The sequence below is a fragment of the Saccostrea echinata genome, unplaced genomic scaffold (genome assembly GCF_033153115.1).
Source record: "Saccostrea echinata isolate AGI-Se365-2 ecotype Australia unplaced genomic scaffold, CSIRO_AGI_Sech_v1 ptg000001l, whole genome shotgun sequence".
Lineage (NCBI taxonomy): Eukaryota > Metazoa > Mollusca > Bivalvia > Ostreida > Ostreidae > Saccostrea > Saccostrea echinata.
The window spans coordinates 31,550,088-31,574,260 of NW_026889750.1; the positions used below are offsets into that span (position 1 = coordinate 31,550,088).

At 33.8% G+C, this 24,173-nt stretch overlaps 2 protein-coding genes across 2 annotated transcripts in view; both read right to left on the reverse strand.

The window, feature by feature from the left end:
• Window positions 1-24,173, reverse strand: part of LOC133189657 (myeloid differentiation primary response protein MyD88-like) — a 131,975-nt gene that overhangs the window by 49,258 nt on the left and 58,544 nt on the right. The window lies entirely within an intron of this gene.
• Window positions 1,726-23,178, reverse strand: LOC133181295 (uncharacterized). The gene is made up of 7 exons (XM_061315824.1): window positions 23,001-23,178; window positions 22,128-22,259; window positions 21,263-21,386; window positions 20,700-20,896; window positions 7,114-7,212; window positions 6,746-6,877; window positions 1,726-1,916 (listed from the first exon to the last, which is right to left on the reverse strand). The coding sequence occupies exons 1-7, from the start codon at window positions 23,176-23,178 to the stop codon at window positions 1,726-1,728; spliced, it is 1,053 nt and encodes a 350-aa protein (XP_061171808.1).

Consider the following 24,173-nt stretch of genomic DNA (forward strand, 5'->3'; position numbering starts at 1 on the left):
CTATGAGGTCACACGTAAGCTAAATAAGCGAAATAAGATATACCTGCATATGATGTCCATCATCAGCCATGCAAAAATAATTTTTGTGTTCCCCTTTTCTCAAAATATTTCATCATATACTGATTATGACCTGTTTTTACACAATAATACCGCCCCAGTGTTCACCGAGTATGATCTTGTTGTACTAACAGATCGTGTATGACGTCACCGACTTGTTGGACGCGCAGTTTAGGGAAACAGAGGAGTGGATCAATCTTTTTCATAATTAGAATGTTAAAACTTTTTTTTTTATATAAGATGGTAATTAAAGTTAAAAATTAAGCATTAGAAAGCGTTTATTTATCATCACATTGAGACCACAACAGTATCACGAAAAGGTACGGAACAACTAAACAAGTGTCAACTGATTTTTTTCCTTTGGCGTATTTTTAATGATGATAAACCGTCCTTATATAAACAATCGCAATAACAGCTGTTATATCAAAAATTTAAACTTTATTTTTTAAAAAGGAAATTTTAAAAATACATGTATATCTATATCACAATTGAAAAACGGCTCAGATATGCAGCATAAAGCATAAAAACGACATAGACCTTCTATAAGTTACTGCTTACAATGCTGTTAGCTTCAGATTTTATCTAATTCGCTTCCCCGGTCAAGCAAGTTGCCCTATAAATTGAAAAGTCATGCTTATGTCCTCTTTAACGATGTCCTGTGAAGTAATGAGGTCAGCTTCATCATTCGAAATTTTTACGGTTAATCAATAATTTGAAAGATTTGCATTTCAACGTAATTTAAAAAATATTGAATGATAGAATTGTAAATTACGTTTTTATTGTTTTAGTTGTCTTAAAAAAGTGCGTGATTTCCCTATCCAGATGCAGTGTGATAGACAAAACTTGCTTTTTCGAATATTAAATCCTAGTTATACTCTGAAATGATTTAAAAGATACATGTACACTTTGATATTTTTTATATATGCTTAAAAAATCCCACTATGGACAGAGTAATGAGCCCGGAAACATGGAGAATTAAAATCCACTAGGATACGGTAGGGCATAGTATTTGTCAATCAATATCCCAAAATAAGGTAAGAAACCTAATGATGTAACTGCTTTAAGATATGTGGGGCATACTTAATTAGAAATATACAAAATATGAAAAAAATTGAATGACAAGTATTTTTTCAGCTCAAGGTCCTTCTCCTCCTTAAATACTTAATTTTCAAATTGAATATGATTTTTTTAAATATCTGAAGCTATAGGCATTCTGCACACCTTGTTCACCCACCTTCTTTTAAAAAGTATACACATTCATACTTCAAATGGCATATCGAAATGTTAGTTTCAATTCACACATTTTTTACTTTTGCACAAGGACAATAGGGCACAATAAATTGAGAATAGGTGTTTACATCATACCTTTTCCCATCGCCACATTAGGCTTTCTTTCTCATTTTTATTCAAACTACGTTTTAAAATTTTCTTTAGTACTTTCGTTACAAAAATATAGGGACAATCATTAAAACCACAAGCTCAAAAACGTTAAAGGATAAACTTGGAAAGAGAAGAAAACAAAAATTTAAGGTTAATCGTATTTTTTTTCCTTCATGTATGTGTACTTACTTTCCGTAATTTAATTTTTTTTTAATGTTTTAATTTTTTGTCAAATTGTCTGCTACACTTATAAACTCTGCGAAAGATTTTCTGCACTTGACCTTCTCCCTAGGATGGAAACAGAGTTCGGACGATCTCCGTGCACCATGGAGAGAAGGTACACATCATATGTGGTTCTAGCGGCGGTGGTCGCCCTGGTGGTGGTGGTGGTGGTGGTGGTGGTAGATGTAGTGGTAGTTTGAGTGGTGTGTTCACAATCAAAGTTAATGGAACATATTTCAAAATCAAATACCCTGTCACTAAAAAAAAGTAATAAGACTTTTGAATCGTTTTATGAAGCATATGCAAATTTTCACAAATTTATATATACACTCATACACACACCCACACATACACACACAGTCACACACAACATGAAATGCATATGTGAGGAATACATTGAGCATAAAAATCATAACATATTGGTCTGTTTATACACATTTGAATTTTGGTATATAGAAGATCGTTATCTCGATTACCATGATAGGTCAAAGAGAGCTGGAAGTCCCAACTGTATTATAATCTGGATATCTCAGATCCTGGGATATCTCGACACTGAGTTCAAGATAACGTAGTTAGACTATATATATACATGTATAGAGAGAGAGAGAGAGATTATAATAATAATAATAATGAACCTTGTAAAAAGTTTGTTATTTTTCTTTACAAAGGTTTTGCTTTGATTTCATGTGTCTCATCCCAATTTTAAAAAAAATGTCAACATAACATTTTCCAGTACAAAATATGGGGGGGGGGGGGAGGCAACATAATGTGGTCATACTACTTTTTATATAATAACATTGCCCTGTTAAAACTTGTTCTTCAATTTAAATTTGGTATGTTTAAAATCTTTTTTTTTAAATAAGGCTCTGCTTTACAGGTCATACTCAGTTGAGAAATAATGTGAAATTAAATAAAAGTATACATACTCATAGGAAAAAAAGTATTTTTTAAGTTAATTAGAATTTTAAAAATGTAGATTTTTTTTTAAAATATTGATAATTGTTCGTTATTTTCACCATTTACATTTCATAACAGACGATGTGCGATCCTTGAGACTGGAAATAAACATTGTAAATTTTTGTAAACGAGTTTGAAATGCTATTAATACAAAAGCACAGTCTACAGCACTACTTACTCGGGGGTGTTTTTATGTAAACTGATAATTCCCCTGATGAAATGGTTCTGTGGAAAGTCATATCTGAAATATGCTCCAAAATTGTTCAACCATCCAGTGTAGTAGCAGTTGTACACACACATATCTGTGAAATTATTAATTAGCCTTTAGATTTAATTTTTCTCTTTTTTAAATAAGATCTAAAATGTAGAACAAACAAGTTGGAAGGTAAGCTAGCTCGCACTTGTGTTTCTTTAAGCCAATACACTTTGATATTGATAATGATATCATTACATAGAAAGGGGGAGAGACAAGAATGTTCAGTATTTAAACCATCCTACACAAAAATAAAAAGGAACAAAATGGCTTGTCTGGATGGTTTTCTTTTTTTGTTTTTACAACGTTGTACTAAAATGAATAGCTTCATATGATCTTAAAAGGAAAATCCCGTAAAGTTATCTAGAATTAATACCATCTACTCAAAGTTGTGATTTTTAGTTAAATGATATAGCATTAAAATTGATACTGTAATGCTTCCATGTTGAAGTTTTACCCTTTGGATGGCAGTAAATACAAAAATACAAGTTGAAATGTAATTAATGTACTTCTGTCCACCTCTTCAGTTTAAATTTCAAAACAAGAGGATGTCACCTTGGATTCTTCAACACCAGTATACAGGCTAGTGTTTGTTTAAGGGGGACCGATCCTCTGATAAAAGAGACATTTTTCCAAGTAAAAAATAGTAATATTACTCATAGTTTACCTTATCAGAGTTTAATTATTGAGACCTATTATTATTCAATTCCATCAAACATTCAAACATAACACATGATGGAAATATTACCTTCTATTTCCCTTGCCTATACTTCTCAAATTGTTTTATTTAATTTGACAAAAACATTTTAATCCAGTTTTAAAACCCTTACAAATTGAATAAGTTCTATCTTTTTAAGGACCATTTTAAAAATGGTTTGATGTATCAAGTCTTGCTAACAGATGCATTCTTTTCCTACAACCACATATAACATTGCGATATTCTGACTTAGGAAGCAGTGCTTTATTACGTTTTCTAATATGAATTTAATAGGTATGACACTAAATATTATTTTATATACACCTCATATTTTTAATTTTATGTTGTGATAATAAATTATTTCTCTTCCTATTCTCTGTGTTAAAATTTCTTCATAATTATGATCTGACATAAAAATCATTTCTGAAAAAATAAGCAGCGCTTCATACCTCATTGTATTTTTCATTTGAATAGCTCTTGATGAAAATCAATGTTCGAAAGTTTAAAAAAATCGTGAAATTTAGAGCAGAGGGTCACTATTCCATAATTTATTATTTAATTAATTAATCAATAAGATTTTTAAAAAATCAGTCTTGTATTCCACTGTATTTTGAGTCGAAGAGTACAACTTGCATTTCTTACCTGTCAGATATTTCGCAACTTTGCATCCAAAATTTTCAATTTTAAACAAATTCAACTGTGCGTATATTGACTAGCTAAAACAATATCCTCTTAAGTGTTCTTGTACTTTCTATTCTTCCAACTATGGTCCAGCTGGACACATCATTACTGGTGATGTACATGGGTGTATAGTTCAAAATTTAAAAAAAGTTATCATGATAGAAGATGCTACAGGATGGGCTAAATTACCTGCAGAACTGTAGCTCTCTGCTTGAGAAAATTCGGACAGAGAAAGCAGAGAGCTACAGATCCAAGCGTTGTAAAAACCTTCGATTTACGCCGCCGCTTTTTGTCGCTAGCTTCGGGCTATTATTTCTTGTATTTAATGCTTTAAAAGTGGTATCCAATAATTATCCTTATATTTTACTCCTATTCCTGATATTTTATTTACCTTTCAACGATCTCAAACAGCCCTTTATGGTTTTGAAATGTCGGTTTAAAAAATTCCCATTCCGACGTCCATGTTATTGGGGGTCGTGCGAAAAGAAGTAATTCAAAGAACATATACTTGTCAAGAAAATGTAAATAAAAATTTCAGGAGGTTTAAATATCATGTATATTATCTATAAAGATTAGAATACAACATGAACGTAAACAAGAAATGAGATAATTAAAACTCGGGCGTGTTGTTTCAGGAGGACACCAACGTCGACGTCGGAATGCATTTGTTAAACTGATATTACGGCCGTCTGGAACTGTTGAAAGGTAAATAAAGTATCAGGAATAGGAGTAAAATATATGAATAATTATTGGATACCACTTTTAAAGCAGGGGAAAGCATTAAATACAAGAAATAATAGCCGAAGCGAGCGACAAAAAAGCGGCGGCGTAAATCGAAGGTTTTTACAACGCTTGGATCTGTAGTTCTCTGCTTTCTCTGTCCGAATTTTCTCAAGCAGAGAGCTACAGTTCTGCAGCTAGGGCTAAATATGAAGGGGAAGACCTTGACACTCTGTGAGAATTGATTAAACGTTTCTTATATAATATTATATCAAAGTATCGCATTAGAAAATTAAAGGGCAAAATGTGAACTATCTATCCTTTTGTTTTCAGTAGACCGAAAGTGATATTAAAATAATTAGAAAGATTATATGCAAAATATGTTTTGGTTTCAGCTGACAAAGCCTGTAACAATATTGTTATTAATATAGTCTTTGTTTGTAAGGCTCATTATTTCAAATGCATTTTAGAAGAACTTGGGCTTTCATTCCACATCTCGTAATCTTTCCTTTGAAAGGATGAAATTCTTCATTATCACCCATCAGTTTTAAATACATTTAACATCCCAGTCAGTAGAAGAGAGTTTGATTTACCGTACCTACACGCTGGATTCCAAACTTCCTTGCAAATAAAGATATATTGCAGGGTGCAGTAAATATTCAACCAAACCCCTAATTTTAATTTACTCCTCACCAGAATATTAACTGCTATGAAGGAGAAACTTCAGACGTATATTCAAGAAGTGGTGTAAATCAAAAGTGGATTCTAAAAACCTACAAAATACTTTTGGAAAATCTAAAATCTGAAAACTTTTCAAACGTCAAACATCAGTAGCATCAAAACAAATGACTTTTCTATGCTTCTTATACAACCATTCATCACAATATATATTAAATAGCAAGCTTTTTGACGTCATAGACAACTACTTCCTTAATGAAAAGTCGTGCTAGTAAATTCTCCTTTCTTGTGATTGGTCTTGATCTACAAAATTACTTTATCAAAATCATTCTGATCCTATACAAACAAGTACTCTGAAACTGATATTAAACAGATGCTGGAGTTCCTCATTGACAATATCTATGTAGTCTTTGAAGACCAAGTCTTCCAACAATCTGTTGGAAATTCGATGGGTACTAATTGTACTCCTTTATTACCCGGCTTGTTTTTATATTCCATTGAAGCAGAATTTATTCAAAAACTTCTACAAGAAAAGAAGAAAACTGTTGCTGTGACCTTCAACATATAAATATATCGACGACGTTTTAACAATTAACAATAGATAGGCTACTTCATTCATGTCGACTCGATATATCCCAGTGGACTCGAAACAAAAGACACTAAATAGTTTGCAACACATGTTTCAGATTTGGATGCTGGCTATAGACAATAATGGCCATCTAATAACTAACCTGTATGAGAAACGGGATGACTTCTGCTTTTCATTCGTATACTTCTCTTTAGTAGAAATATTCCAGCATCAGCTGCATATGGTGCTTATGTCTCCAAACTGATTCGATATGCAACAACATTCTCTGAATATGATCAGTTTTTAAACCGAAGCTACGAACAAATAAGTTGATGTCACAAGGGTTTTAACAATCCCGTTTAAAGTCAACTTTTCGCAAATTCTACAGTCGTTATAATGACCTTGTTTGTAAATACAGAAATTCCATCATTACAATATGTCAATATAAACTCTTTTTTTTAAATGACATAAAAACATTTTATGACTCGCTGATAAATGACTGTTAGAAAGAACAATTCAGTTTTCTACTCACATCTATAGTGACAACATTTGAATTTGTACTTTCTGTCCTCGTAGTGGTTGTCATGAAAACTTTCTATCCCGCTTATAACTCCCCCGTCATGGCATTGAAATATTAAGGGCATGTCCATTTCATTCACATAATCTGCAATAAAAAATAATTGGCAAACAAATAAAAATTCTTCTAGCGATTTTTTAACGATTTAGATGATAGCGTTACGAGACAAACCCTCACTTATTAATATATTTATGGGCAAATACCTGTCCAACTGCAGTAAGAGTAATGAGTTATGGATCGGAAATCAGAGGTACATCGAAGGCTAAACTTCCGGTCATGATGATAGTCGCTGAATGTACTCTGTACCCCAGACAGGTACTTACCTCTAGGGCACTCAAATCGGAAACGTTGGTCGTAATCATTTACCCAAGTCCAGTCTGAGAAACAGCTTCGTAACGACAAGATCAGAAGAAATATGACGGCTGAAACATACAAGTATAATGAAACATCTCCTAAAAAGAGAAATCTATATATTCAATAGATGTTGCGTATCGACTGTCTTACTTGTAGATTTAAGATTTGATTTCAGAAGGATACAAAATATACTAATATTTTTTTATAGACAACTGTTACGTAACAATGCTTCAAAATCAACTAGCTTCATGCTGTCTAGTTTCAAGCATGGAACAATAAATTAATCCTTATTGCAGCCCGGAGGACCGGGCTGCTCTATACATATGATATACGTTTAGGATAAAGGTGGTGTACCAGTTATTCAGAATTAAAGGTTAACTATACATTAAAAAGATTATACATAAGAATGTTCTTTCCCTTTATAAATTACGAGATACACAATATATTTACTTCCATGAAATATACCTTTAAAAAATACATATGTTTTTCATATGTAATATATAAAGTTGCTTATCATTTACTATCCACAAAACGACAGGTCCCCTTTTTACAACATTAAATTTTACTTGTCGCATAAAAACGTACGTTACACAGTTTGTGTTTTATATTCATTAAGGCAAATATAATTTGGATGATAGGTGATACATGTGTCTGATTCTAATTTATATTTTATGCAGCCAACAGTTACTTGATAAAGTTTAAATCGGTATCGTTTTTGTTCGATTTTCATCCGATTAGAAGCTTTCCGTAAATCTTTTCGATTTTAGTCTCGATCATTCAGACGTATGCCCACACAAATCGAAGAAGTTTGATGATCAAGATTTTACTTTTATTTCTAGGGCGACAATTGATGGCAACCTCAATGTTTTCTTGTGGTATTTGCAACGAATGAATATGATGCTTCGTTGTATTTTTAATATTTTTTACCTCCCTCAACCGGAAATGCTGGATCCGATGCTGAAGCTTACGGAAGCGTTTTAGTGCCATGCAATAATTTTGTCCAACTTCAAAGTTGATAATTCCAACTTTAATCTCGGCTTTTTCAACTTTAATTTGAGCTTTTCTAGCCCTTTTCCTTAGCTTTTTTCCCTTCATTTTAATTATTACCATCTTATATTAATGCAAAATTAATAAAATAGATTGGTAAGCAATTAATTTGTGTCAATCATATTTTACCTCGACTTTCTCTTACATATATCTTCCAACTTTAAAAACCATGCATTAATTATATATTTCTTTTGGTCCATCTTATATAATTATATAGAGAATAACTTCATACAACTCCGTACATGACAAGATTTCAACCAAACCTTTTAAGAGCAAGTCCATGAAACCGAGAAAACCATGCAAAACTGTCCAGATCGAAGGTTGTCATATCTTGATGAAATCTGGTGGATAGTTAGACTTCATAACATGTAATTCAAAAAAGCCAAAAAATTTCCTCATCATCCAACATAGCAGTCGTAGGAAGCGCCACCCTCTATTGCACATTTAAGTGCAAAGCACTTAAACAATTCAAGCAAAATGGTAAAAAATACGTTTGATTTATTTTACTCAAAATTAAATTTGTATTTTCTTTAAGGTATTTTATAGTAACAGATGACTATGTTCTTCTAAAACTGACATTTATCATAATCAAATACGCAACGTATCAAAGGGTAGACAACTATTAAAAATGGCACAATTCCAAGTTTGAAGAATTGACAAAATTATTACATATTGAATGACCAAATTCTTCCAAGACCAAGCTACAAAATAAAAATTGTTGATCTTATTGTCAAAATATAACTCAAAATATTATCTTGGCAAAATATTAAGCTTGGGATTTTATAATTTATTGAGACATAGGGATTTACAAATTGCAAAAATTCTTAAAATTCCAATGGGTTACAAAGTCAAATATAGAACTTTCAATAATAAATACTTTTTGGAAAAGAAAAATTATACCATAATTAAAATTGAAAAAAAAAATAATAATAAAATTGAAAATTAGATAAAAATTTTAAAAATTACTCCAATATGACGATTGGCATTTTGCCAATTGTTTAGAAATGGAATGAATTCATGATAAATTGTTCTGGCTTACTTGTAAATTTTCAACGATCATATTGAATATTCATGTTTCTTTCATTTTTGTAAGATAGTTTCTCTATAATTAAAAAAAGGGGAATTTACATGTATTCAAATTCAGGAGGACTCTATTACATCACGGTTCACCATACATTTTAATTATGAGACTTGAACACATTTGAGTATCCGATAAGTAGTTTGCATTCTGTCAAAAGAGATCAGAAATATAATTTGTGTTTTGTTTGTTTGTTTGTATGTTGTTTAACGTCCCTCTCGAGAATTTTTCACTCATATGGAGACGCCACCACTTGCCGGTGGAGAGCTGCAAATTTTGTCCTATATTCGGCACTTACGGCCATTGAGCAGTGAGGGATCTTTGTCGTGCCAGCACCTACTGCGACACGGGGACTCGGTTTTTACGGTTCTCATCCGAAGGACCGGTCTCCATGTCCCACAGTGGGATTCGAACCCGCGACGTAAGGATCAACTCATTACTCCGCGACTCTAGAGCAGACGCTCTAACCACTGCGCCACGCCGGCGACTAATTTGTGTTTTGTATGAGAGAATAAGTTTAAACAAATTAGACCATTATTAGGTGTTTGATATATAGGATGAATAAACACTATATATTACTATTGCTACAAATACAACCGAACTAAATGTATGAAAACACAATGATATTTTAAATCGCTCGTGTGGTGCAGTGGTTAGAGCGTCTGGGTCGTGGAGTAAGGAGCTGATCCTTACGTCGCGGGTTCGAATCCACTGCGTGACGTGGAGACCAGTCCTTCGGATGAGACCGTATAAACCGAGGTCCCGTGTTGCAGTAGGTGTTGGCACGAAAAAGATCCTTCACTGCTATACACGGCCCTGAGTGCCGAGTATAGGTATAAATTTGCAGCCCTCCACCAGCAAGTGGTGGCGTCTCCATATGAGTGAAAAATTCTCGAGAGGGACGTTAAACAACAAACAAACACAATATTTTCATAATTAAATCGTTTCTTTCCATTGTAATTACATGTATAAAACGGCAACCCGAGTCCAGCTATAAAGTATCTGAATATAACGCAAAAAGCCGTAAAAAGATGGGAAAGCCATGGTTAAAGTTGGAAAAGCCAACTTTAAAATTGGAAGAGCCAAGATTAAAGTTGGAAATACAAACTTTAAAGTTGGAAAAGCAAACATTAAAGTTGGAAAAGCAAACTTTAAAGTTGGAACAGCCGAGATTAAAGTTGGAATTACCAACTTTAAAATTGGAATTACCAACTTTAAAAAAATATTTCATGGTAACTGTAACTCGCTTCCGTAGAAACTGAATGAAAGTCTCGGATTTTAGAACTCCTCTTTATTTTCCGTGTACCTTGTAACATGAGTTTTGATTGGTTAACAAGCCGTGTGTAAATTTCCATATACGCAATGCATTGTCTCTTTACACGGTAACAAAAAAAAGAAAAAAAAATCAAAGTTGCTGTCTTTAAAAAAAAGGATCGCAATAGGTGGGCCATATGCATGTGTTTCTACCATAATTAAATCTAGAGAAAGGCTTCTGTTTACTAAAAGTATGTTTTATCAAATACATTTCTTTTATCTTGAAACGTAAATTTTTCATCATGGTGTAAGAAGTCTAATTGCTAAATTAAGCTGTATTGATAAATACAGTAATGTTGTAGGATGACCTTAATATTAAATGTTGATCTAGGTAGCTATTATTGTAACGTGACATTAAAAATTAACCTCAGAATTAAGAGAGGGTTTCATGTATCATAGTAGATATGAACTTTACTGTTAAACGGGACAACTCATCTCCAAAACTACTGACATCCCCATCTTCCTTATCCTCTTTAAGTTGCTTGTACCACAGATATTCTCCATCTTATTTAGTGGGTATAATTATTTCTACTATGCTCTGAACATCACTATATTAGAAATACTTGACTGTATTTTTATCTATAAAAAATGAGTGAATATATAGAGCTTGAATAAGCCAATAAATATATACCTATGGCTACGGTATGCAGAATTGTCGTTTTCATTCAGATTAATTTGTCTTTGATCACGTAAAAAGCTAAGGTGAGTTGTCATTGTGAATATGGCGAGTTGTCTGAATGGAGGGTGAGTTCCGGCTTCATAGAATGCATTGTCCTAACAGCGACCTGTCTAGCGTTCTGGTGCATGGGTAAGGTTACTTTTCCCCATAGCATCCGGTTTAAAATTGTTTATATATTTTCTGCATGGATCTCATGGTCCATGCAATTTAGCACAAAAAAACAAGATGTGTTTGTGAAACACTGATGCCGCCATATGGCAACTCATATCAAAGGTTAATCTTTCTCAAATGCAAATCAAATATGTTGGTACCCAAAGTAAGGTTTGTCTCGAGGAATATGCCTGTGAAATATGAAAACCCTAGCAGCATCCATTGAATAGATATGGAAAAGGTTAAAGTTTTTTTCAAAAGTAAGTCAAACATCAAGGCCAGGTTCAAATGGTCAAGATTAATGGTGCCCAAGTAAAGGCCTTCTCACAAGAAATACACATGTGAAATATGAAAGCCCTAGCACCAACCGTTCAAAAGTTATGGCCAAGGTTAAAGTCTTTCAAAAGTAGGTCAAATTCTAAGGTCAAAGGGTCAAAGTTGTTGGTATCCAAAGTAAGGTCTTGTCACAAGGATGACATGTAAAGTATGAAAGACCTAGCACCAACTATTCAAAAGTAATGTCCAAGGTTTAAGTTGGGTAAAATTTTACAAAACAAGGTCAAGGTCAAATATGATGGTACCCAAAGAAAGGATCTTGTCACAATGAATACACTTGTGAAATATGAAAGCCATAGCTCCAACCAATTAAAAATTAAGAGCAATGTTAAAGTTTTTGCGGACAAACAGACACACGGACAGGACAATAACTATATACCCCCGAATCTTCGATACGGGGGCATAAAAATAAAATAATCAACACAATTCCAAATTTCTCTAAGAATCATTTCAAATTCACGACAAATCCCGGGGTAAATCCCCATACACCCTTGATTGAACCTGGGTAACTAACACTGCCCACTGAATTCAACCATTAAAAGGTATTAGCACCATTCTGTCTAGATTCAAAGTAGTAAAGTTGCTGCTAACTTAAGAGTCTTTGTATGTGGAGAAACTCTTTTCAAAAAAGCGCTGATCTTAATAATTTATTTAAAAATTACATATCAAAGCGATGGGTTACGAGGGATGTCCCAAAAATAATGACACTTGGCTGTTTTCACCCACATTTATCAATACATGTATTTGATCCTTTTATTCGTTCCTGCCCTTCAAAGTACTCACCCTTGGCCTGGATACAATTTTTTAGACGATCAATTCACTTCTAGAAACATTTTTCATACTCCTCAATAGGGACACCCATCATATACTGATAAATTGCAGACCCATCACATACTGATAAATTGCAGACCCAAGGTCATTTCATGATTTTTACCTTTCCCAGATAGGTTGAATTTAAGTTTTGGGAACAGAAAGAAGTCGCACGGGGCCAACTTTGGAGAAAACGGGGGGGGGGGGGGGGGGCGGTAGGACTAATCTTTTCCGCCTCCAAATACTCCGTCACAATGCGTGCTGTGTGTGCAGGCGCATTGTGGTGCCAAAGTCGAAGATACTTCATGCCCGTTTTGGGCGACGGTATTTCTTCAGTCTTTTTTAAGTTACCTGTGACTGTTTTGACCTTTGGCACAGGAATTGCATGACAGGACCTTTATTGTCAAAGAAAATAACATATAAAACCTTCTTCGCAATCTGTAATCTTTTGGCAATATTATATAGGACGTTTTGCATTCTTTGATGCCCAGATTCTGTTAGAACTCTTACGTTTTGGCTCAAAATAGTATACCCAGGTCTCATCACCATATGCAGTAACTAAATTATCAAGTCTTTTTGATATATTTTAAATACATGTACAATTTTAATATTTTTTTTTTATCTTTCTAAGCTTTAGATTTTTTTTCTTCAAAATATCATGAACACGTGCTAACGACAAGTTTGTCATCCGAGCCAATTGCCTCACAGTATATCTTGCGTCTTTCTGCAAGAATTGGTGGATTTTTACGATGTTATTATTGGTTGTAACTGTTGCAGGGTGACCTTGGCGAGCAGCATCTTTGATATGTTCGTAACCTGTTATTAGCAACCCACCTACAAACAGATCTATGAAACATTTGACCATTCCTATAGATATCACAGACCTCACGATGAATATCTACGGATTTTATGCCAAATAAGGACCTAGCTTTCATATAGGCCCTAGCTAATTTCAAGTGCATTGTTTGCTCTTTTTCCAGTCATTTTGAACAAGCTATAATTAAGGTAGTCCGATCCTCAGGTTCTGAAAATCAGCTTTTGAATAATTGAAAATACAAAAATGTCTCCGATTTCACAGAGTAACATGAATTTTACCCATGGTATTTCTTCAAAGTTCATCATTATAGTTAATCATATAATATAGGGAAAATTATCAAATCTCAAATATATTTTCAGGAAATGCGAATAAAAATACCAGCTATGCATTTTCTAATTGAAAATTGATCAACAAATAAATATTAGGATAAAAATATATATTAGGTATCCAGGCATTTGGAGAAAATTGCATCTTTTTTATTCTTATACAGTATATTAGTTCTTCTACTTACTTCAACTTCTGTGTTACAGTGTACAAAGCTTGTGCTATCATTGCTAGACATCACATATCACGTCTAATTTCATATCCTGCTAGTAAGCATTGGTATCAATGCTAGATTAAAGAAAATTCGATTTCTCTAAAAATGAATTTATTTTTTTCTTTTTATGGGGTACAAACTTTTTACAAAACCATTTCTAAGACATCAAAAACCTTGAAACATATTGAAATGCATAAAATGAAAATTTTTGCGCGAAAAGAACTAAATTTCAAGCTTCATTTTGAGACTTTTAAATAAAATAATAAATTTAAGAGTTATCCTTCCTGGCTGAGGATCTGATGTTCTTAAAGCAATGTACAATGTACCTAAGTCAGGGAAACTGCGAACATGAAATTTTCTTCCGCTACGGTTCAGTGATCGATCTAACCATCAATGTGGTTTCAGTAAGATATTTATACGATTTTCACGCGATAAAGGTGTAATCAGGTAATGACATTATTTTTGGAACACTCCTCGTACTTATGGTAGTGTGTGCCTTACTCACATCAAATACAACTTTACACAAAATTTCACGTTTCTGTTATCTTGACATATTTTTCTTCACACTACATGTAATAAACTTAATTCTGTGTCCAATTGCTGCAATATAATCCCACCGCAACTCAGGAGGAGGAGGAGAAAGGGGGTAGCAACTTTCAAGATTTAAAAACAAAAATTATATTTCAGCAGATAGAATATCAGTGAAAGCGAATCCTTCATTTACATACCTATATTGGTCATTTTCTGAAGAACTCTGATAAACTCCCAATACAGCAACCTATATATTGGGCACTATCAGAGAACTACATTATGGAAATACGTACGCTTAGCCTTCCAGTTTTAACAAAGGTATAATTATGCTAAAGGAACGACAAAGTAATCAGATTTTTTAACACAGTTTGCAATTCGCAATTCATAAGTGAGTTACATTGTTGAATGCAGAATTTTAGTGGTCACCAACCACTTCTTTAAAAAATGGTGACGGTGTTGTAGAGTAGGATTTCCTCCATAGCCAGCTTTTCCCCCAGAATCTGTACTCTAGAGGAGGAGATCTCACAATAGATCCAAATTACCCCTCTTTCTTTCTCAGAGTAGGATTTCCCCTCCTTTATCAATGCTTAAATATCATATTGAAAATATTTTGGCTAAAAGTTTATAAAGCCAAACCTAAAAACTAACAAGAAACACTGCCTTTGGAAGCCGAAGCATGTCTCCTCGACCCCAGCAGTGTTATATAGGATTTGATAGCAGACAGAAAATACTCTCTTAAAGTTTTGAAAAATTTCAAATTTTTAGGAATAATTGACTCATTTTTAGTTCCTAGGCAACTGCAGCTATTTTGGATATTTAAACATCAATAACTTAGAGACACTTACATATCAATACTATGTAAATGTAGTTTGAAGTACAATTGTAGAAGAAATCAATTTAAAGTAAAATTCCTGTTTGTTTTTATGGACACATATGGATCACTTCATAAAAGAATATCAGGTCGTAGGTTAAAAATTTGTCCAATCTATTACTTTGTACCTATATTTGAAAAAAAAAAGATTTTAATGTTTCAAAAGAAATGGTTGGACAGTTACTGATAAAAATGGGATTTCAAATTTTAATTTTTTATACTTTTTATGTTTCAATAGAACTGGTCGTCATTTGAAGAAGGGACACTTGTAACAATGTGTAGCCCCCTTCCATCCCCCCTCATACATAAAAACAGCCATGATATTTTATTGGGGGAAAATTGGCTTTGGGGGATATCGCACTTAATAACTATAACGCAGAATAGGATTTTCCCCCGGAAAATTGAATCTGATATGGAATTTCCTTGGGGGAAATCCTACTCTTGAGCATATGTGAGGGGAGGGACCTACTCTAACAAAAACCAGTAACATCACTACTTTCCGAGTTCCGCTCCTCAAGTACCTTTCTAAAATACTAAGTGAATAAACATCGGGCTCGAAAGATCGAAGTTCCCTGCTCCAGGGTACAAGCTTTAAACTCTAAGCCTGTGAGGAAGAGGAATTGGCATCTTTTCATAACAGTTCGTATGCAAAACAATAAGTCAATAAATATCGGACTCGGAAAAATCAGTTCCCTGGCCTTAGGATCTGAAATTTTCAATATTGGGTACTAGTGCACAACTGCCAGCATTGTGGAAAAACGGTGATTATACTATTTCTAGTTTTTAAAACCAGCGCCTCATTTTTTTTTATCTAAGGAACAATATGAAACCAATTAACATCGGGCTCAAAAACATCAAAGACATTTACAATGGAGGCAATCGTAATTTCTCGAGCCTTTCCGGCAAGCTCGGAAGAAAACCTCGAATGTATTTTCATCACCGGATGTTAATTTTTTTTTATACAAAATGGAGTCGCTTCCTTATATGGAACAATTAACATCGGGCTCGAAAACATCGAAGACTTTTACAATGAAGGCAATCGTATCTTCTCGAGCCTTTCCGGCAATCTCGGAAGAAAACCTCAAATGTATTTACATCAACGGATGTTAAAATTTTATATAAAATGGAGTCGCTTCCTATCAAAGTATTGACTAAATAGAGTTGATTGGTAACCTCTGAGGTATAACGTAGTTAATATCGTTGCGTTCAATGAAGTTTTCTCCTAGATTCTACAGATAAGACTTAGGTGACTTTGTAGCACATTCGAAGTTGTTTTTGCCGGAAAGGCTTGCATAGAGGTGGCTGCAGGAGTGTAGCTCTCTGGTTGAGAAAATTCGGACAGATAAACCAATCTGTCAATTTTCTCAACCAGAGAGCTACAGTTCTGCAGCTAGCATAGAGGTAAAATTTTATGATTCTAACGGTCAACAATCAATACTTAATTATATTTTTAATGATGCCAGAGCAGGCAACAGATGTATTCCTTAGAACACTCTAGTTATTCTAGTGCACTTCTTTTACGAAAGCTTGAAAATTATTAATAATGGCATTGCAGGATCGACCGGGATGTGTGTGTTGGAACTTCTCTTTTCACATATCATGCTATACATAATTTATTTTTTTTAATATGTTTATTGAATTAGGATTTTAATAATTATATAGTATTGAATGATATATATGGAGATAACGAACAGTATTCAAGCTCAGAAATCCATTAAACAATACAAATTTTGGAGCAGAGCGAACACGAATAAAACGTTTTGATTTTTCCTATATATTGGAAATGATATACTACGGTTCCTAAAACCCCTCCCCCTTTTCTCGAAATTGCTGGATCTGCCTTTTCACAGAATGGTATCTGACACCTAGTACCTTGTACAAAATTACTAACTCCGGGACAGGGGATGTCGATGTTTCCAAGCCCGATATTTATTCATAGTAGGCAATAGTAGGGTTAATAACTTCAGAGACGGATCTCCGAGACTAAAGATGGTACCATCACAATTTTTTCTGACCACTACTTATAGTACCCCTCCCTGAAAATTTCAGACGCCAAGACATGCGACTTTGATTTTCCCTAGCCCGATGTTTATTCACTTTATTAGTATTATATAAAGGTATAAAAACTTCAGGACCGGATTTCGGAAACTTATCTAGATGGTTCCATCACCATTTTTCTTCAAAGAACTGGTACATGTAGCTGACCACAAGAACCCTACCTGAATATTTCAGACCCTGGGTCACATGTTGAAATTTTGATTTGTGTTCTTATATGCAGTTCACTTTTCACAAAGGAGATGGGCGAACATAGCGTGCAGAGAGCCTATAGCTTCAGATATATAAAAATCAGATTCATTTTGTGAATTCAGTATTTATAGATTGAAATTTATGAAATTATGATAAACAAAACTTTTCTGAGGAAATTTTTCTCGGCAAAATTTATTCTTTTATTTAAAAGATAATGTGGTATTCGTGGGGTTCGAACCCTAGCAATAAAAATCCTGAGTATCATTTTCTTTCGAGACTAGCACGCTAACCACTAGACTACACAAATCCTGATGAATAATGGCATTTAAATCAAGTTTGTGATATGACCCTTGGCTTAATGGACTTCAAGTATTTTTCGAAAAGATGCAAATGATATGTCAATAAAGTATATTTTTATGGTATAGTGGGTCTTTGCTCCATATTTTTGGAAACCAAAAAATGTATATTTTTATGCAAACTTCGAGGATTAAATTTCAAAAATATGGAGCGAAGACCAACTCATATCGAAAAATAGTGTTATAGTATGAGAAAATGACTCTTTTTGCCCTCTTTAGTGTGTGTACAATATTTCGTAAGCAAATAAATTCAATCTTTGTGGGATTTTTGCATATTGTAGAGATTTTACATACAGTATATTTTAATGTTAGATGAAATATCAAGGATGATATAATTGAGATTTAATTTTTCACCTCCATGTTTATCACACTATAGACTTTTCGCTCGTCATGTTTACCCATCTTCTTTTACCAAAATTAGTAACATGAAAACTTACGACTTTTCAGCTCTGTATACAACCATTCCCCACTGAATTGCAAATTGTGGACTTCTGCAGTCAAAAATCCGATCGCAGAACGATAACTCTTATATTGGAGATTTTTTTGTTTTCTGTTTTTCTGACTATCTACGTTAGTCTTTTTTTTTACAGGAACTAGATGAAATCCCGCGCAAGCGCGGGGAATTGAATCTATACCACTACCGACAGAAAAAAATCCAATAATATATATATTGTAGTTTCTACTGACAGCCTACAGGCTTATAGCAGGAAGAAATATACTTTGTTAAAAATCCCGCATGAAGTAGAAGTACGTCTCCACCCCCATCCCACCCCCTTTGTAAAACTTAAATAACAATTTCATTAATTGACGTTTATTGTGAAACCTGTTATATACTATGTTATGGATACTGTATATACTGTGTTTTGGATATTGCACTTCAGATACTCTTATTTTATTTCCGTGAAATGCACATTTTACTGAAAAATTGATTTTGGGGGGGGGGGGGGGGTAAAAATTCACAGGTACTTGGGTCCTAGTTTATAGATATGTATGTACCTTATTGATATGTAAAAACTGTATCTTACCTCTTTTTTTTTTACATATCAATAAGGTACATAGTTACATATTTATAATCCAAGACCCAAGTACCTGTGTAAAAATTACTTTTACATGTAACGCCCTATGAATACACTGGCGGATTTAGAGGGGGGCAGCCCCCCTACCGTTTTGTTTCCAAAATATATATAAAATTTAATAAATCAATTTTTTTGTGTGTGTGTCCGTTTGCCCCTACCCGACCCCAAACTGGTCGCCCCCGCCCCCCTTTTCAAAATTCCTGGATCCGCCACTGGAATATGCCGACTATTTGATACAAAAGACTGTATTCAGAAAAAAAAATGAAATGTATTGATTAAAGCTCAAAATTTTACAGCATAATTGTATTTGAACAATGCCTTATTCATTAATTTTTTCTTCATGTAAGCAGGTTTATTACGAAGTCCAAATTGTACTTCGGGTTCGTTGTCACGATGCTCTCAGTGAGGAATATAAATTTTACCGATAAATTTATTAGGAAAACCTACTAAATATATGTAATTGTCTTTCGATATATAAATATATTCACAACTTACAGTGTTATCAATGATTTACCATTATTTCAATGACCATTCACACAAAAGCTTTTTTATGTTAAAGCAGCTATTTTCTTTTTAACATCGGGCTCGATGCTATATGATGTTCTAGAAGCTTCCGTCAATATTACGATCGGTGAATGACGAAAATAATTTGCACATTTTCCTTTTTAGTCGGTTATCACAACTTATTTCTTTTATATCAATGAAATCAAGTTTTGATTGAATAACTCAGTAATGACGTTTAATGAAATAAATAAACGATTGCTTGTTGCCAGTTTCATTAAAAATTGCCAGTAACTTAGATCCGCCAACCGGAAACGCCACCGTACTCACGTTTTTGCTATTTCATGGCTGTTTATAGAAAATAAAAGTAGACTTTTAATGTACGATACTTACAATGCAATTGAAATCTAATTATAGTTTACGGACATCGTCTTGTATCATGTGTATTCTTAGAGGAGTAAGTAAGAACTCTGATACACCCGTATCGGAGTTTATTTGCAAAATTTATTAATTTATAAGTATAGATACGCAAGCTCGATCAGGGTAATGCATTCTGGAAAAAAGATACCATGCATGTATTAGTTTCGTATACATTACATCTAAAAATATATACCAGTATTATCTGAATTTCATGATTTGTCGTCTAATCTTCACAAGACCCCAAGATCCTTAAATTGCAGTTATTTCTAAAAAAATTTTTTTAAAAGATTCTCATTGGTTCTTAAAATAATTGTATTTCCATCTAAATATTGAAGTATCGGTGAACAAGAGAATGCTTTATGCATAGTGATGCTATTACCGGGCTGACACCCACTCGAGTTTTTAAATTTTTCATTCTGATCTGAGACCTATCTTTTTTAAAAGAAACTTTATTTTATATATCATAGATTTTGTCATTTTACAATAAGTGCTCTGAATTTTGTTTTGTGCCAGATGTGTCGCCCACATATACCACCATCCCCCTCTTCGTCTTCCACCACCGACTTCTCGTTCCTGCTTGCAATATGATTAAAGGGTATGCGCTACTCCAGTGGAATGCCCCCTCTTAAAAATGCATTACATGTTCGTGGTGGTTGAAAGAAGCGCAGCTGAAATAAGACTATAATGCGGTTTTCTACATGTAATTTATGCCATTTACTTTATTTTGATATCTTTGACAGAAAGTTATTCAAGTATCTTTTGCCGAGAATAGGAACGCTTCCACCGTGTTTTGTTGTTGTTTCCTCTGTATTTAGAGAGAAAGGAAGTGTCGGGTTATACGACGAGAAAGACGTCGCATGCACGGGTTCTGAATGACGTGTTGTAGTAGTAATTGTGGAAGATGACGAAGTAGATGAAGTTGTAGGGAATCCATCACAGGTTTCAGAAATTTCACAAATATCGTACTCGAATAGCCTATCTCTATGGAAAAAAAATATGATTACAGTATGTACCGTCACAAACCCTCTCTTTATTCATATATCTGTCATGATAAGCAGGCGACAGACATGTTTCTTTAGAACACAGTTGGCTTTTCGAAAAGCTTTACATGGCTTTTATTAAACAGACACGTGTCTGCTGTTTATACTGTATTCAGTCTTATAAGATGTCGAAATTGTGAAATTGATTTTAAATTAGTAAAGACACTGTTTAAAATGAATTTACTTTGTACATCACCGTACATTGTATATTAATATTGCATAGTATAGTTACGTTATGTCTTCCTAAAAAAATTTGCAGTGACCTTTGCAAGTAAGTGGATCAAACTGTATAAATAATTGTACTTACTCGGTGTAGTTGTCGTGTATGCTGATCCAGCCTCTCATGACATAACCAGTGGGGACGGAGTAGGTCGCTGGACGATCGTACCTGTTGGTCCAGCCCGTATACTTACAGTTGTAAACACACATACCTAAACACAGTAAATTAACATAACAGAAGGATCCTTTAAATTGCCAGGATGAAAATTAAGCAAAATGTGGTAGTTACCATTCTCACAATGTCAAGGTTTTGTGATTTCGGAACTCCACACAAACCCTTGACATAAGTCGTTATTTAAAAGTTGGGCTTGTGGTTACACATGACGTAATGGGTAATTATAAACTAATCAATGAGAATATATTTTTCAAATCCGTCGTTTTTAAATTGCCCAACTCCAGAGCATATCTTTGTGATTGTAAGGGGGACGATCTTCAAAAAATTAATCCCCGATGTTTTATTAAAAGTAACTAGTCATAAATCCTACAATATTTACACTTTCCATTTTAAAGACGAGTCATATTTGTTTACAAAACTTACCTACAATAAAAGCTGTTTTCTGATTGGTTCCAGTCCTAGACTAGGAACAAATGAAATAGTAGCTTTCTAGCCCAACTTTTAAATAACGACTTATGTCAAGGGTTTGTGTAAAATTCCGAAATCACAAAACCTTGACATTGTGATGATGGGTAGTTACTTGGAAATTGTAATAAAATCGGTTTCTTCCTTGTTTCAGATTCGCATAATAGATCGTTTAGAAAAGAAAAAGAGCTCTGCTAGAAATTACAGTACGTCAGTTTTTAAAACCAATAATTATGAAACATGGGGTACTTAGATCTTAGAGAGAACGATTTTAATTCGACACATTATATATAATAATAAAGGAATACTTTACCGGGTTTCTGGCAGCAGTAAAATCTGAAACGTCTGTCTTCGAACAGGTTAATATGGTAACTAGACACTCCGTCAATGACTCCGCCGTTAGGACATTGGTAAACCAGGAGTTTGTCAAACTCGTTGACATATTCTGAACAATACAAAACATTTACAGTAAGGTGTATAGCGAAAATAGAAATTGTAATTTTTCACTCGACTCTAAATTGTATCAGAATTTATGATGGCCAGCAAAAAATTATCTTATATTTACTTTATACTTATTCTTTATACCTTAATAAAAAGCGCATGGCAACTTTTTATCTATGACTTTCAGTTGATGCACCGACAATGTTATCAAAAGCAGACCCCGAGCTGCTGTCATAGATCGCAACACAAGGATCTGAAGAAACCTCGATTAATGGTCTCTAAGTAGAGACTTAGTTAATATCCCTACGCTCCTTATATGACTCGGCACCAAGGTACATGTATCTTGTCGAGAACCCCTAGAATGCTGGAGTAGGGTCTTCTTCTAGTGATCTTTGAATCATCCAATCAAACGTCTCTCAATAAAATCGAAAATAGAAGTCCTGGTGATGTATGAACGGGAACTCTGAAGCCTCTTGGCAGAACGGCCACATTGCCTTTTCTTTGCAGCAATACAAGAATATTGGCACTTGCAATTTTTTTAAAACTCTTGAATTTGTAGCTTGGGCCTCTGATCATTTACACTATATGCGGGCTCCGGACTGTAGCTTGAGACGATGCCCTTAATTGGGTTTCTTCAGATCCTTGTAGCGATCTTGAAGCGATCTGCATAAATGGATCAAAGGACCTTTTTTTAATTCAGATTGATGCACTGAATTACATAAAGAAAGAAATGATGTTATCTCACCTGACCATTCGCAATTTTCTGAGGAATTGGTATAGGATGTGCACATGAAATCAAACCTCCGGTCCTCTTGATAATTGCTATGATAACTCTTCACCTGTGTGATAGACTGGTGATCCGGGCACTTGAATGTAAACTCCTGGTCAAACTCGTTAACCCAACCGGAAGTTAGTCGGTGCATATAAAATAGCATCAAAGCAACAAAGAAAGAGCGCATGGTCTGTAGGGAATGTCATTTATAAATATTATTTACGTACGTGGCAGTACGCTAATGAGCTTCTTAGCATCTACTTAATTAAAGTTTATTATTTTGATTCAAGTATTATTGATTTGTACATATAAATAATATACAAATGGTTTGAACACAAGTAGCAAATTACGAGGTTCTCACCATAAATGGCTACAACTGTCAATGTCTATAGAAAAAAACTTTGATATACAAACATGTTTGTTTTAAACATACATTCTTTACATGATAAATATATAACTATCTAGAGTTTTAGTGTTAGGTGCAATAATTAATCGAATCTACCAGAATCTCTTATAAATTTATGTACAGATTGAAAAATATAATTATTGATTTCAACATTTTGTGACTCGTCTCCCCACAGATGTACGTGACAATCAATAACATTTAGTTTAATATTTGGTTTAGTAAGATATAAAAGGTTTCTAAATAGTTCCTCCCATGTTGATACTTATTACAAACAAAGAAGAAATGATATTGGTCGTCTGATCTTCTGTACCACATGAACAATTAGGACCCTCAATAATGTTTCATTTATAAAGATCATAATTTATAATACAGTTGTGCCGTAGTTTAGTTTGTATGATGTTAAGTTGTCTGTTACCATGACAGAATGGAGGCGGGGGTCTGCTGGTTTTTTATGTATTATACTGTTTTTAAAACTACTAAAAGTTTAACTGTTTCCTGTGGTGATACATAAACTGTTCCATTGGTTTACTGTATCAGGAACAAAAGATTTCTTAAATACTTCAAGTCTGCATCTAGGAATAGTGTAGTCTTCTTGATCACGTGTGTTGTAATTTGATTCAACACTCCTTATTGAAGGAAAAATACTTTTTAAATATTCATGTGCCAAACTGTGATGTACTTTAAACATAGTATTTATTTTTGCTACTTTACGTCTTTCCGCAAGAGGTTCCCATCCTGTT

What these genes read in the sequence shown, in the direction of transcription:
- LOC133181295 (XM_061315824.1), bottom strand. Translation starts at nt 23,178, where the DNA reads ATGCACCGACTAACTTCCGGTTGGGTTAACGAGTTTGACCAGGAGTTT. An exon ending in AGAAAATTGCGAATGGTCAG is followed by an intron (nt 22,260 to 23,000) that starts GTGAGATAACAT and finishes TGTATTGTTCAG; the next exon opens with AATATGTCAACGAGTTTGAC. An exon ending in TTACTGCTGCCAGAAACCCG is followed by an intron (nt 21,387 to 22,127) that starts GTAAAGTATTCC and finishes TACTGTGTTTAG; the next exon opens with GTATGTGTGTTTACAACTGT.